The sequence below is a fragment of the Ptychodera flava genome, chromosome 12, assembly GCF_041260155.1.
Source record: "Ptychodera flava strain L36383 chromosome 12, AS_Pfla_20210202, whole genome shotgun sequence".
Lineage (NCBI taxonomy): Eukaryota > Metazoa > Hemichordata > Enteropneusta > Ptychoderidae > Ptychodera > Ptychodera flava.
In genome coordinates this window covers 3845838-3859054 of record NC_091939.1, presented here as the reverse complement: position 1 = coordinate 3859054, position 13217 = coordinate 3845838, and the positions used below count along the sequence as shown (strand labels likewise).

The 13217-nt window shown below is 36.0% G+C and overlaps 1 protein-coding gene across 2 annotated transcripts in view; it reads left to right on the top strand.

Moving 5' to 3' along the window:
- LOC139144736 (histone deacetylase 6-like) overlaps nucleotides 1-13217 on the top strand; it is a 37175-nt gene that overhangs the window by 774 nt on the left and 23184 nt on the right. The window contains exons 1-5 of one of the 2 annotated variants that reach the window (XM_070715461.1): nucleotides 3144-3254; nucleotides 9040-9151; nucleotides 9846-10034; nucleotides 11244-11281; nucleotides 12154-12207. In XM_070715461.1, coding sequence (XP_070571562.1) covers nucleotides 9077-9151; nucleotides 9846-10034; nucleotides 11244-11281; nucleotides 12154-12207 — 356 coding nt within the window. In that variant the 5' untranslated portion in view covers nucleotides 3144-3254; nucleotides 9040-9076. Of the gene's footprint in view, nucleotides 1-3143; nucleotides 3255-9039; nucleotides 9152-9845; nucleotides 10035-11243; nucleotides 11282-12153; nucleotides 12208-13217 lie in introns of those variants that run through there. The other variant, XM_070715460.1, reaches the window with a different exon arrangement.

Below are 13217 nucleotides of genomic sequence, written 5' to 3'. Positions count from 1 at the left end.
GATTCGTAATTTCATCTGCCAAATTTGATTAAATTTACATAAATTTGCATTCGTAGATTTTAAAGAATTTTGTTCACCTCATTTTATTTGAAAAAAAATACTTAAAATCGGTTGGCATCTGGTAAGGCAGCATCTTCGCTTGCCAATGTCTCTTGACCGGACAGCTGGATGCACCCAGAAATCCTCTGAAATCAGGTGGTCAGTGCCAAGTAATGGGACTCGTGAGAGCGGATGCAAAGGAGCTGCCCCGGACTGTACCATTATTTTGTGGGGAGGGCAGATTTTTGTGAGGCGCTGCAAAACGGGTGACTGTTGAAAGCTATGATGAAATTAACGGGGGACTTGTCCAGGACAACCATCTAAATAAAAAAATGTGACAATTGTTAAATCTGTTCATCCTTTTGGACTCACTTTAGAATAATCATATCTATTAACAATTTGTATTTTAAGTATTTTAGTTGATTTTGATATGGCTCTACGTAGACCTGAAATAAATTATAATAACAATACAATACAATACAATACTTTACAAAACTCTATGGCTCAACAACACACTCAGGGAGTGCGGTATACGCGGTAAGGCAAAAATTACAAAATTGCAAGTTATGACAAAGTTGTACGTGCTGCTACAGGGGAGAAAGTAACAGAAATCAATCACATAGGTAGTTTATCTTTCAGAATAAAGATGTGAGCTATAATAACATAAAACTGGACCGACCGATAATTCATGTATTACATTCAATCAGGGCTCAAAGTAGCGACCATTTTCAGTCGCATAGGCGACCAAATTTTATGAGATTGCGACTGAATTTTTTTCAAGACATTTCTCCATACCGTATACGTGATCAAATACAACATGTATTCACTCAGTGTTCACGGAGCATTCACATTGTCCCGAAAGGCCGCGACCCCAAAATACGCATTGAATAAGCATAGCCGTTGAGCGGAGTTACTCAAAGGTTTGAGCGCATTCTCTCCACTGCACAGGGCTGCCAATGTGTCTGCTGATGTTATCTTGAATGATCTGTCAAAATATCCCATGAATTTAATGATAAATTTTACTACAATCCAATCAAGTATCAGAAGCAGTTTTAGTGCTGTCACATCATTTCAATTGAACCAATCATAATCCCAGCATAAAATGTCATCAAAATATAGCTGACAAGGGAAAACAAGCAACCAGTAACTGCAACATGTTTCATGCGTTCACGTGCGTAATGAATATTTGCGTAAGTGGCATGTGACCGGCTAGACCATTTCCGGAAATCGTCCTTTGGAAAGCAGATCAAAGCATCGATTTCATCAAGCTTGGACTCAGCTGGATTAGCCTGTTTCATAAAGGTTTTCGTTTTCAGCTAGATCTAAATAGCAAGCAACTTTGTTGAAATATCATGGCAAATCTGCCGGGTAGCGACTGCAATTATGTAGAACCATGGTAGAACAGACCATGGATGTACAAAAATAGAACAGACGTATCTTAGCGTTCGACCCCGGCGATCGAGAAACACTGGGATTTAATGCGCATATAAGTTTGAGTTTTGTTCTCTTGCCTATAAAATATCTATCGAAAGTTGATAGTTGCTGCATTTCTATTCAGAGTTTTTTGTTGAAAAAATAGCTATCTACGGCTAGCGGCTTAATTGGTCCCCCAAAATAGTACTGCTGAAAGTTTTTGGAGTGACCTGCGGAACGGAGTTGTAGAGCGGGGCAAACTGCGTAACACTAAAACTGGATCGCACAGTAACAAATGACGGAAACCGATCGAGCCAGTTGCGACAGCTACTAGACTAGCTGAAGTCTATTTATCATAGAATACAGGTATTTCTCGATATTTCGCGATACAAATTAATTTCCATGCATTCTGGTGTATCTTATCATAACGCAAGTTGATCAACATGTTCTGGCAATGACAGTTGACGCAAACGCAAGGAAAGAAAAAGAGATGGGCCGTACTCAAATAAAGACTCTGACAACAGCTCACACATTAATTTAATCTTTATTAGGGAAACAAATGTACCGATCGGGACATAGGCCTATGATACCATTTTATTCATCTCGTTTTCTTTTATGACGCTTTCCCACCATATGAGATGATATTTTCTTTGCGACAGCAGTCTAAATATAGCATGTCATATATATAATTTTTAAGGTTTTCTTGACACTGCAAAAGCCTCTAACGTTTTCAAGGTCCAAGGTTTGCCCCTAAAATTTCGACTTAGGGGCATGCGATAACGTTGAGCCCTGCATTCACTATCGTTATGACGATCACTTTCTCAGAGATATCAGTTTAAAACAAGAAAATTACCTTTTAAGTTTACAACTCGTCAAATTGGGCGGGTCAGCTAAATTTCCATTATCGATACTAATGATGTCAACAGAATGTTGAAGTTGGTTGTTGTGATAGAAGTTAATACGAAAACGAATACGAATACGAAATGATGTTTGTTAAAAAATCTTTCCTCCAAAGACTATTACTGGCCCACAGGCGCTCCTTAGCTTGGTAGTCTGCTAAATAGATCGATTTTCGGCTCGATCTATCGATCCCGTGGTCAGTATGCCCGCCACTGTAACCTAGTGAGTATTTTGGTTACAATGGCGCGCATATCGACTACGGGATCGATAGATCGAGCCGAAAATCGATCTATTTAACAGACTACCCAGCTAAGGAGTGCCTGTGTACTGGCCGTTTGTTTTTAAAATCTCTCCTCTAATGATAGCAACGATATCTTTCAATCTAGGGCCTAAAAAGATTGGATCTTTGTCAACTTACGTTCTCAAATATTGAAGTATTGATATATTGTCATATAAAAAGCACTTTAACTTCTGTAAAGACAGAACTTTTATATAATACGTACGAAATTTGGACTAAAAATAAAAAATTTTGTCAGTGACTCCAATATGAATACGAATACGAATACGAAACTGAATACAAAAACGAATACGAAAATAACTTAAGCATCGTCCCCTGCAGTACTAAGCGTACAGGCCAGGGTGTGCCTGGAGGATGTGTAATCATAGCCACAGTGAGTCTCTTCATGAAATTTGATCATTGATTTGATCACAGTAGAGGGACTGTGATTTGATGAAGGAACTGTGGCTATGTCCTCCCATGACCATGTTTATTCCTGGTATACGCAGCTTTTACCTCTCGACTGTGGTGCTGTGACAGTATAAAGCATCTACAGTGTGAGATATTCTCTAGAGCCCTAATCTGGCTGTAACGACAATAAGAAGGACAGAGCAACCAGCCCCTGGTAAATTTGTATTTAATTGTAACTATGGTATTAACTTGCTCCCTGTCCACCTTGGTGATTTTAATTGTGAAGCACTCAAGTCAATGCTCAGAATTCTGTTATAAATTGTATCATTTGGAATAACAAAAATGTCTTTATAAATAGGAAATCTGTTTACTTTAAAGATATCTTTGAGAAAAGGATTTGCTATGTAGCTTCAGATTATAGAGGGGATAAGATTCAGAGGAGCTAACATCAAAAGATCGATGTTGGATAAAAATGTTAATTCTTTAAGATTTGGGGTAGGATAGGGGCCTGAGGGAGCTTTAAAGGTAGGGAAATCAATCCCAGGGATCGAGTTTGCTCTAGTCTTTAAGAGGATTATGAAGGTGTGACAGCCTTTTGTTTTCCATTGAAATTGTAAGCTAGTAAGTAAATTTCCTGGCAAGAAAATCTGACAGCTGAACCATACCTTTAACCCAAGAAGTTTTCTATCTGACAGAAACAATATAAAGATATCCTACTTTGCTTTGGTTAAGAATTCTATAAAAGTGCATAATAATTATGCATCTTCACTCCTTTTGCAGCAAAGTCGATCAAAACCAGAAACAACTGATAAACTTGGCAGTGGAAGGTCTTTAGGAAGTAATAGTGAGAAACGTGGCTACCTTGTAACCATGTTACATTTGTTGATTTACATTGCTGTTGTTGTTGTCTGGAGCAGATACTTTTATTAGCTCACATTTGGTTTTACCAATGTGAGTTTATCGTATAGGCTGAAGTCGATGGCGTCTGTATGTATGTGTGTATGTATGTAAGTATGTATGTATGTATGTATGTATGTATGTATGTATGTATGTTAGTACAGTATGTCCGTCAACATCAAAAACACGCAAACCGCTGCACATTTCAGCTTGGTATTTGGTATGTGGATGCATCCTGGCCTATAGATGGGATTTTCTTCAAATGAAGACTGCATTGCCAAAATTATGCAAATGAGCTTACAAAATGTGAAAATGGTTAAGAATTAATAACTCAAGAACCGCTTTTTTGATTGCTTTGAAAATTTGTGTGCAAGTACCTTAGGTTAACCTTATACAGTTTTATAAATATTGTGAAGATATCCTTAATTTTGTATTTTTGCTGAATTTTTTTGTGATTTTTCTCATTTTCAGTAAAAATTCTTCTTCTCTGAAATCGCCGGCCCAATCGCTCTCAAATTTGGGTTTTCTCTTTGCAAGGGTGTTACTCTTCTAATTTGTTGAAATTATGACAAAATTGGGAAAATTACTATTTTTGTGCAATTTTGTCATTTTTGGTCAAAAAATCTTAGACAGTGTTTCCTTTTTAAAACCCCTGGACAGATAGCTTTCATATTTTCGTAGACAGACGTACAGAGATGACAATAGTTAGATATGTGGAAATTGTCCTGAAATATAAAAAATTGTATTTTTAAGACAATATTGTCATTTTTGGTCAAGAAAACTTTATCTCAACATTACTTGTTTGATAGCTTTGTAATTTGGTATAAAGTCCCTTGTTTGATAGCTTTGTAATTTGGTATAAAGTCCCGAAAGATGTTATTAGATAAACTCTCTGCTCAAAGTGTTGGAAAACCCCAAAATTTGTATATTTTACAGGGTTCTCAAAAATTTTTGAAGTAGGCGGAAAATTCAGAAAAGTAGGCGGTTAGCTTCTGTGTGTAACCAGAATCCCTGGGCGGGCGGGGGGAGACAGTTCTGAGCAATTTCATGCATTCTTATACAGTGTATAAAAGGCTATTCCAACATACACACAGGGGGAGGGTTTCCTGTGGGCAAGAAATTTCTAAAATTTGAAGGCATTTTGGAGTAATTTCATGCATTATTGTACTGTATGGAAAGACCATTTCAGCATGAGAGTGTTAAGGATTATTTTTAAATTTGAAGACATTTCTGAGCAATTTCATGCATTCTTATACAAGTGTATAAAAGGCTATTTCAACATACACAAAGGGGGAGAGGGTTTCAGGGACGGGGTCCCCGTCCCTGTGTGTGGGCAAGAAATTTTTAAATTTTGAAGACATTTTGGAGTAATTTTATGCATTCTTGTACAGTATTAAAGACCATTTCAGCATACAGAATAATCATTATCATTGCCAATTACAACATGTTTTCAAGGGATAAAGTTTAAAAAAGTCAGAAAAATTAATTTGATATCACTCGGGCCTGTCAACTGCATTCAGTTGACAAGGATAATAGCAAAATTTCACCAGACTGTTGTGTAGAATTATGTTTAGCTCATGACTTGAACAAACATTTTGAAATACATCATAGAATAGGGGTTTTCACAACCCAGAAAACGATCCGCTAGAATCCTGACCAGCCTGGCTGTACAAAGTTTTTTACTGATTTAAATAAACTTGATTGAAGATACAGTAAAATCAAAGAGTTTATTCAATTCAATGAATTATAGGAACACAATTTTCAGTGATTTTAATTCACTGTCCTAATTTCACAATAAAACGAATCCGTGAGCTGATTACTGATTTTTTGCTGATGTTGAATATAATTGAAAATGACAGCTAAATTTCAGTGTTCATGTTTGATAAAACCTCAAACTAATGACACTGAACGCCAGCCTGTACTACACCGTGTGTGTACAAAGCACCGGCAGTCAATTGTAACACAGTACACACAACGCGATATCGGTCGACCTGAAATTTGACACTGTGATCGACGTAGCGTTTCAAAAGTACGAAAAGTGAGACCAAGTAATTTTTTGTTTATTTAGATTTGATCTAAACCTCCAAAACCAACAGACAAAGTCAGAAAATCAAAGTTTTCGAGCGTCGACTTTCTCTTCCGCGATGCACACAACCACGGCCCCTCCACAAAACGCGATGCGATCGACTTGAGTTGACATCGTGATCGACCATGGATAGATTGACGTGGCGTTTCGAAAGTATGAAAAATGAGACTCAGTAACTTGTGGTCGCTTTAGATTTGATCAAAAACCTACCAACCCATCAGACTAGGCCCTACTCTTACGCAGAAAACCAAAGCTCTCGAGCGTCGACTTTCTCTTCCGCGTTTGAGCGAAACAAAGTCGGCTTCATTCGGAAATGGTCGGCTATTCGCGGGCATAATTAGTCCAATTTTCGGCTATACCCGATGTGAACGTCGGAATAATTCGGGCTGTGATCGGGCGAGCGAGGTTGACCTCGAGAGCGATTCCCAGTCACGGTGTACAGTACAACACGTTCGCTCATTGCGGTACTACAGTGATAGCAACAAGTTCACCGCGTAAATTGCTAGACTACATATAGCCACATCGGCACTTCTGAAATATTATCTGCGGCTTGCAAGACCACCAAAAAATCTAATTATTGTTATCAAAACCAGAATTTCCGGGCCAGAGAGCGAAACAGTGCTGAAAAGTAGCCGGCCAAAATACGAAAGTAGCCGGTCAATTTGGCCGGCATCCGGCTAAAAATGAACACGCTGATTTTAGGTACTTTTCTCAGTTTGTGACCTTAAATGACCTATACTAACCCAGGATATATTGTGAGACAATTTTGAAGGCTGTGAACGTAATTTTGTCATATTTGATACCAATTTGTAGGAAAATTTGATCCAGAAAACAAAGCTTAGGTGATTTTTTTTCATTTTGGACCAAGTTTTGCAACTTTTCTATGTAAGACATACAAAAACTGATGAGAAATTTGGATCCAGGATAATTCCAGATATTGTAATCACCACCCACAGTGGAAGGCATTTCACTATCTGTAACTAACTTAAGTGCTGTTTACATTAGAATGATAACACTCATGGCATTAATTAAAAATCTCCAAGATTGTAAATGTACTTCCTGTCATTTGGTCTTATGTAATACCAAGGGGTGGAACATTTGATATGCAGGAGGGGGTAGGGTTTAGAAGATCAATGATGTAGCATTACTTTTTTACCAGATCCCTTGTGCATTTTTTGCCCACTCCCACCTTTCCTTTTTATCAAGCCTTCTCTGTTTTTTGTTGTTGACATTTGCTTATGTATTTAGGATCTGGTTCTCCTATTGCTATAGAAGTTGATATGCATGTTCCTAAAGATGACCTCCAGTACCTAAGTTGGAGACCTTATTTACTTTTGTCATTCTTGTTTTTCCTGGTTTAAATATTTCTCGAATGGACCAATTCAAACCGAATGTGAGCACATAGTGTCCTTGACGGTATTTTGTTGGTATTATATTTACAATGACAGCCCGAAAAGATTTTTGATGAAATTAGATTGTTTTTCACTTGCATAATGTTGTCTTTTGCAATATCACCCATCCTGAGTATGTGTAAGTATGATTGGAATTATCAAAGTAAGGAAATGATAAGAATCTCTGTTTACATCTTTGTTTACATTTAAACGTGTCAAAATTGTATCGTGCGGTATGTATAAATAGAATGACAGATTTGTTTGGGCATGCAATTATTTTGCACATGGCTATTTGCCAAATCTTTTAAATTAATTTTACATTATTTGCTGTAAAGGTAGAGAGAAAAAGGGCATTGGTAAAACCTTTTTTTGTTTATAAAATAGAAAAGTTAATTTGTCCTGAAAACAAACAATGACTTATTGTACATTCACACAGAACTCATTTGCCGAGCTGCTAATTATAAAATGTGATGCATATAAAACCATTCAGTTAGTGGGCGTATGGGCATGTCACTTTGTTATCATCTTGTCAAAATACAGTAGAGGTAAACATGATAACAATATATGTGCATGCCCTGGGTTGGACAATTAGCAACATAACACAGTTTAAGAAAGCCAACTGCTTTTAGAACTCCAAAAACAATCAGGTTCGTTTCTCATTCCAGGAATTCAATAAAACTGATGCCTTGAAATCGTCTATTAAAGGACCAGTGGCTGTAATTTTTGATGTTTTTTATGACTTTGTTTGACACCACAGTTTTTAATTCTCCCAAAAGCATGTTGAGATGCATGGTATTCAGCTTGTCAACTCAGCCTGCACATGTGTAGACTGCGTTGTTGTTGACAAGTGAATTCTGGTCCGGACCAGACGTCTGACGTAAACAGTAGTGCATCTTACACTCATAGTTGCTGCGTTGACAGTCTTAATTATGGTTGTTTCAATGTGCTGTAGGAATACATGGGCTGAGACTGTGAGGAATAGAACAAGAGACTGCAACTGACATTCAGAACAAAAATTGTGAAAAAATCAAAAGTTACAGCTACTAGCTTTTAAATTTGTTTTTCAGCTCATAAGATCCAACTTCTGACATCAAAACGTTACTATAAGAAATGCTTACACGCAGCAGTTCTGATATGTAACAAGATGATAATGATAAGTTATCAGAACTGTAAAGTTTATTTATGTAATCTGATCAAAAGTGAAATTTTCTGCTGCATTAAGTGCCTTCAGGTATATACACTTATTTTTTATTCAGAGAAACATGAAAAAAGTCGAAACTAGCCCATGCAAGAATGAGAAACAAAATCCTTTCTTGGACAGTTTGAGATAGTATGATTCAAATGTGTTTGGTAATGATTGTTTATCAAATACAAATAAGTTTATCTTGATAAGTTTACAAAGTATAGATGCAATAAATCAATATACTATCAGAACTTTTTTTATGAAGGGGTCAGAAAGGGGTAAGAATCAAAATTATCATGTACATGCTGTGTTATTTGTTGTTGGGTATCAAAAACAGAGCTCTGGTAAAACTACTCATGCTGCACAAATATCACAGTATTTTGGTGCAGATTTTAAATCAGCTGACAATATCTCCATAACATACATTTCTATTTAATTACAGTTTCGCGTTCACTGTGTAATTTCTAAAAGTGAGTACAATGGCTGACTCAGAAGATAGGAATGAGGTCACAGGTCGTGACCCCACATCTGATCTTACCTCAAAACCCGAACAGGTAAGGTAAATCCAGGGCATATTATATGAAACTCTTTCTGTATGTAACACTTCGGTGCACAACTGTCAGGTACATGTAATACAAAAACAAAGTGCCAGCCAAGTTCATGTATAACTGTAAATCCTGGTGGAAATCATGCTATCCAGTATGTCTCATGTCAAAATATTTATACAGAGTCACATAGTCCTATATGAGATAACACTCCTGATAGAACCTTGTGGAGGTACATTCAGTCTTCGTTATGGTAGCTAGGTTTCTTTTATTTGAAAGTTCATGTATTAGACCATACTGCAGGTAGCTATAACCTCTTTCAATTGAAGTTAACCATACTATCATAGCAATATACGCTCATGTTCTTTTTTTTTTGTATAATAACCCCATTTTAAGCAAACTTACTCATTATATGGTAGCTCCCCAACCACAATTAAAATATTAAGTGGTCGTGTATTCTCTAGTGTGTTATTTATAGACCCTTAATCATACAATTGCTGTTTCGTCAGAAAGGAAAATTCTGCAGGTTGAGCAAAACTTTCTGTTCATGGATCACAGATCACTGGATTTGCTCACATCATAGTGTACCATATTGTATAGTACATCATATCATGACCAGACTTCTTCAAATGCATTTGTTCATAACTAAATGTTAACCTTGTAATTTCATGAATCACTTTTCTCTGCCATATGTTTATATTAGGATGAAGTGCAAGAAGTGAAGGTAGAAGAAGTGAAGGCAGAGAATACTGAGAAACAAAAGAAAAAGCCATCAAAGCCATCGTTGGAAGAAATTAAACGAAGAGGACGGGAAGCAATGTCTGCCAAAAGAAGAGATAATGAAGAGGATAGCGATGATGACAGTGGCATTACTGTCATGATCCAAGAAATGGTAGATAAGGAATAAATAAAAGACTTTAAGGCGATACCAAAGAATTCAAATTGCTAAGCAACGGTTGCTAGGGGTAATTTCCAAAATCAATCAAAATGCAAAGTTTTCATGGTTTTCTTTGAATAATAAAGATTTACAGAACCATACGATTCTAAAAGACGCAGGTTTGTCGCGCGATTGGTCAGTGACGTCACACATATACAAATTTTCACAGATCTATTTTAAAACGTTTCTGCTCACAAAATTTGCACCAAATTTTCCAAAATTGCCGGATGTAACACATGAGATATGTGTTCAGAGCCCCTAGCATGGATTAGGTTATCTGTTCAAGTACAAAAGATTTTTGAACAGGAAAATATCTACTGTGTCATTTTGTGAAATTTTGAAGGGTTTTACGGTGATATCTCATAAACTGTCCAGAATTTTTAGAAACACATGCTTATCTATATTCTCATCTATGACTTCAATAACCCTACCAAAAGTCAGCTAAATTGGTTTACAATTGAGAGAGTTGAAAGATTTTGAGCATTTTCAAAATACCAAGAGTCGAAAATCCATAGAGAACAGCGGAACGGTAAGATTTTGCACGTGAAAAAGTGTGTGTTTTGAATGTTCCCAACGATAGCAACCAACGCTTTGAATCCTGCGGTATCACCTTAATTGTTGTAAACCCATTGTACCACAGTCACAATGCTGATACATCACACAAAAAGATTAATAGGAGACCATGGGTGACGTCTAGAGACCAGCTTACAGTCATACAGTCTCTTTCCTATTTCACGTAGTGTTATGTATGTCATGCTGTACACCCTCTTATACTTCAAAACGTATTTAGAGGTAACATAAAAGTCTGTTTGACTTAGAGGACTGGTCCTCATGTAAGCAACACCATCAGCCACCACCATCACCGCCACTACCAACCACCAAAACCAACCACAACCACCACTTTCTTATAGACCCATGACATGAATTTTGAAATTATATTTTTTAACTGTCACGTAATGCATACTATTGGATAACAGTCGTATCATCTTTTTAATTTTGCTTTTCTTTGTTTCCTGATTGCACTACTCATATTTACTTATCGATAGACTAACAGACATGAATTTTAAAATCATTATTTATGAAGCATTACATAATATTTGATGCATACTTTTGAATAAGAGTTCCGTCATCTTTACTGTTCTGTTTTCCTTTACCTCCTGATAGAGTGTAGCTGAGGATATACCTCCTCCACCAGTTCAAGGGTAAGATACTTTTATTCTCATTTCTTAACTCCAATGACAAAGCACGTCAAACCAGCTGTGGGGAGTAGAGTTTAAAGTCATATCAAGTTAAATTAGTATTCAGAATCTAATATAAAGACACATTTCTTGCTGCTTCATTAACATGTTGACAGCTCCAACTGTTGCAATATTTTTGCCACTTATTGATCGTTAAGTGTTCAGGTCTCTTAAATATTGTGTGATTTATTAAAAATTCTTAGTGTGAGATGGATTAGTATTTATCACACAGAGTACAAGATTACATTATTGAGCATTGTCCCATATAAAAATTCTATGCCAATGATTCTTTATCGATGTGGAATATTTAATAACCTAGCACAGTGCGTTGTGTCCACTAAAGATTACGTGTTTGGCATTTGCACACAAACAGCAGCCTTTAGTCATATTGATATCATTAAGTCACTTGTTGAGCAGAATTTTGATATTCATGCACTTAATAATTACTAATTCCCACATTAACTTTTTAATTTTTTGTATAATTTTACACAATTTTTCATGATATTAATCACAGTTTCTTGCAAATATAAAATTTTGTTGCATAGATCTTGTTTGTGTTGTATTTAAATGAGAACTGAACCTATCAGGCTATGGTAAATGCCAAGCAGAGTGAGCGAGAGACATAAATTTTGTTTAAGAAATGATAGCATTCTCCAAACTTTGTGTGGTTGTACCATGGATGTCACAGTACAACATCCAGTTGATGAAATCGGCTCAGAATTATCAGCAGTTAATGAGTTCTTTCAGTATGGTTTGGACAAATTTTAGGCGAGTTGGTCATGATATTCATATCATTGCTATTCATTACAGTTATCCTTTGTTTTGTTTTTTAATAGGACAGGATTTATTTATGATGAGAGGATGTTGAAGCATGGCAGTGTATATGACAGGTGAGAAAAATTAATCGTACATTTCATTCAGATCAAGGGTATGATTTTTCTATTAGTTCTTGCCTTGGTTTCAGAAAACGCAAAAATTAATGATTCGAAAATTTAGAAATAGATTACTGCTCTTTTAGTTGTTCTTGATTGACTTTCAAATATTCTGACTTGAGATTTCGAAGTAATGTACACTTTTGGAAAAAGAGGGAATGAAGAATTTCATCAGCCACATCAATTGTTCACAGTTCACCCTATCTTAAGAACTGTCACAACATTTTCAACAGTATATATTGCCAAAGTAGCAACAGAAGCTAAAATAGCAGAATGATTGCAATACTTGGCAACTTGATCGTTTATTAAGCCTTGCCAATGGATTTTACAATCCTATTCTCATTGTAAAAAAATACAATATTTTACTACGTACCTCTGTAATTGTTAGGTAATGGTAAGATGGTATACATGTATGTTGGTACTGAAAAATTGAATCCTTAGTTGTGCATCCATTCAAAATTTTGAAAGGTAGGCCAGTAAAGTTGTCAAAAGACACACACGGAACATTTTACACATGCAAGTATCACTTGCTAGATTATTTCCATCTATCCTATCAAAACTCAAAGCAGAATTTTTTTGTTTCTTCCATAATTTACACAATATGGCATTCTGCAAGCATGTAGTCATTTTAAGTACACTGTTCAAAAACTGTATACAAAAGTTTTTAGGGCAAAAAGCTACACAGTAAAGTCCCATTTAAATACTCTGGTTTGTTTTTTGAAATCTTCAAAACCTATGTATGCATGGACAGATATCGATGAATTTAATTACTTTTGCATTACAGTCTATTGGAATCTTGATCAAAAGCCTCTTGTAATTTTAAAGACGTTATCACGTTGCTTTTACACTGTGAAATTTTACCAGCAGGCTATCTGATAATGTATCGTACAATTGCAATACAAATAGACTATAATATACCTTTTAGTGTTTTTTCTTCAAAACACCCATCATGTTTGTATTTTTTACAG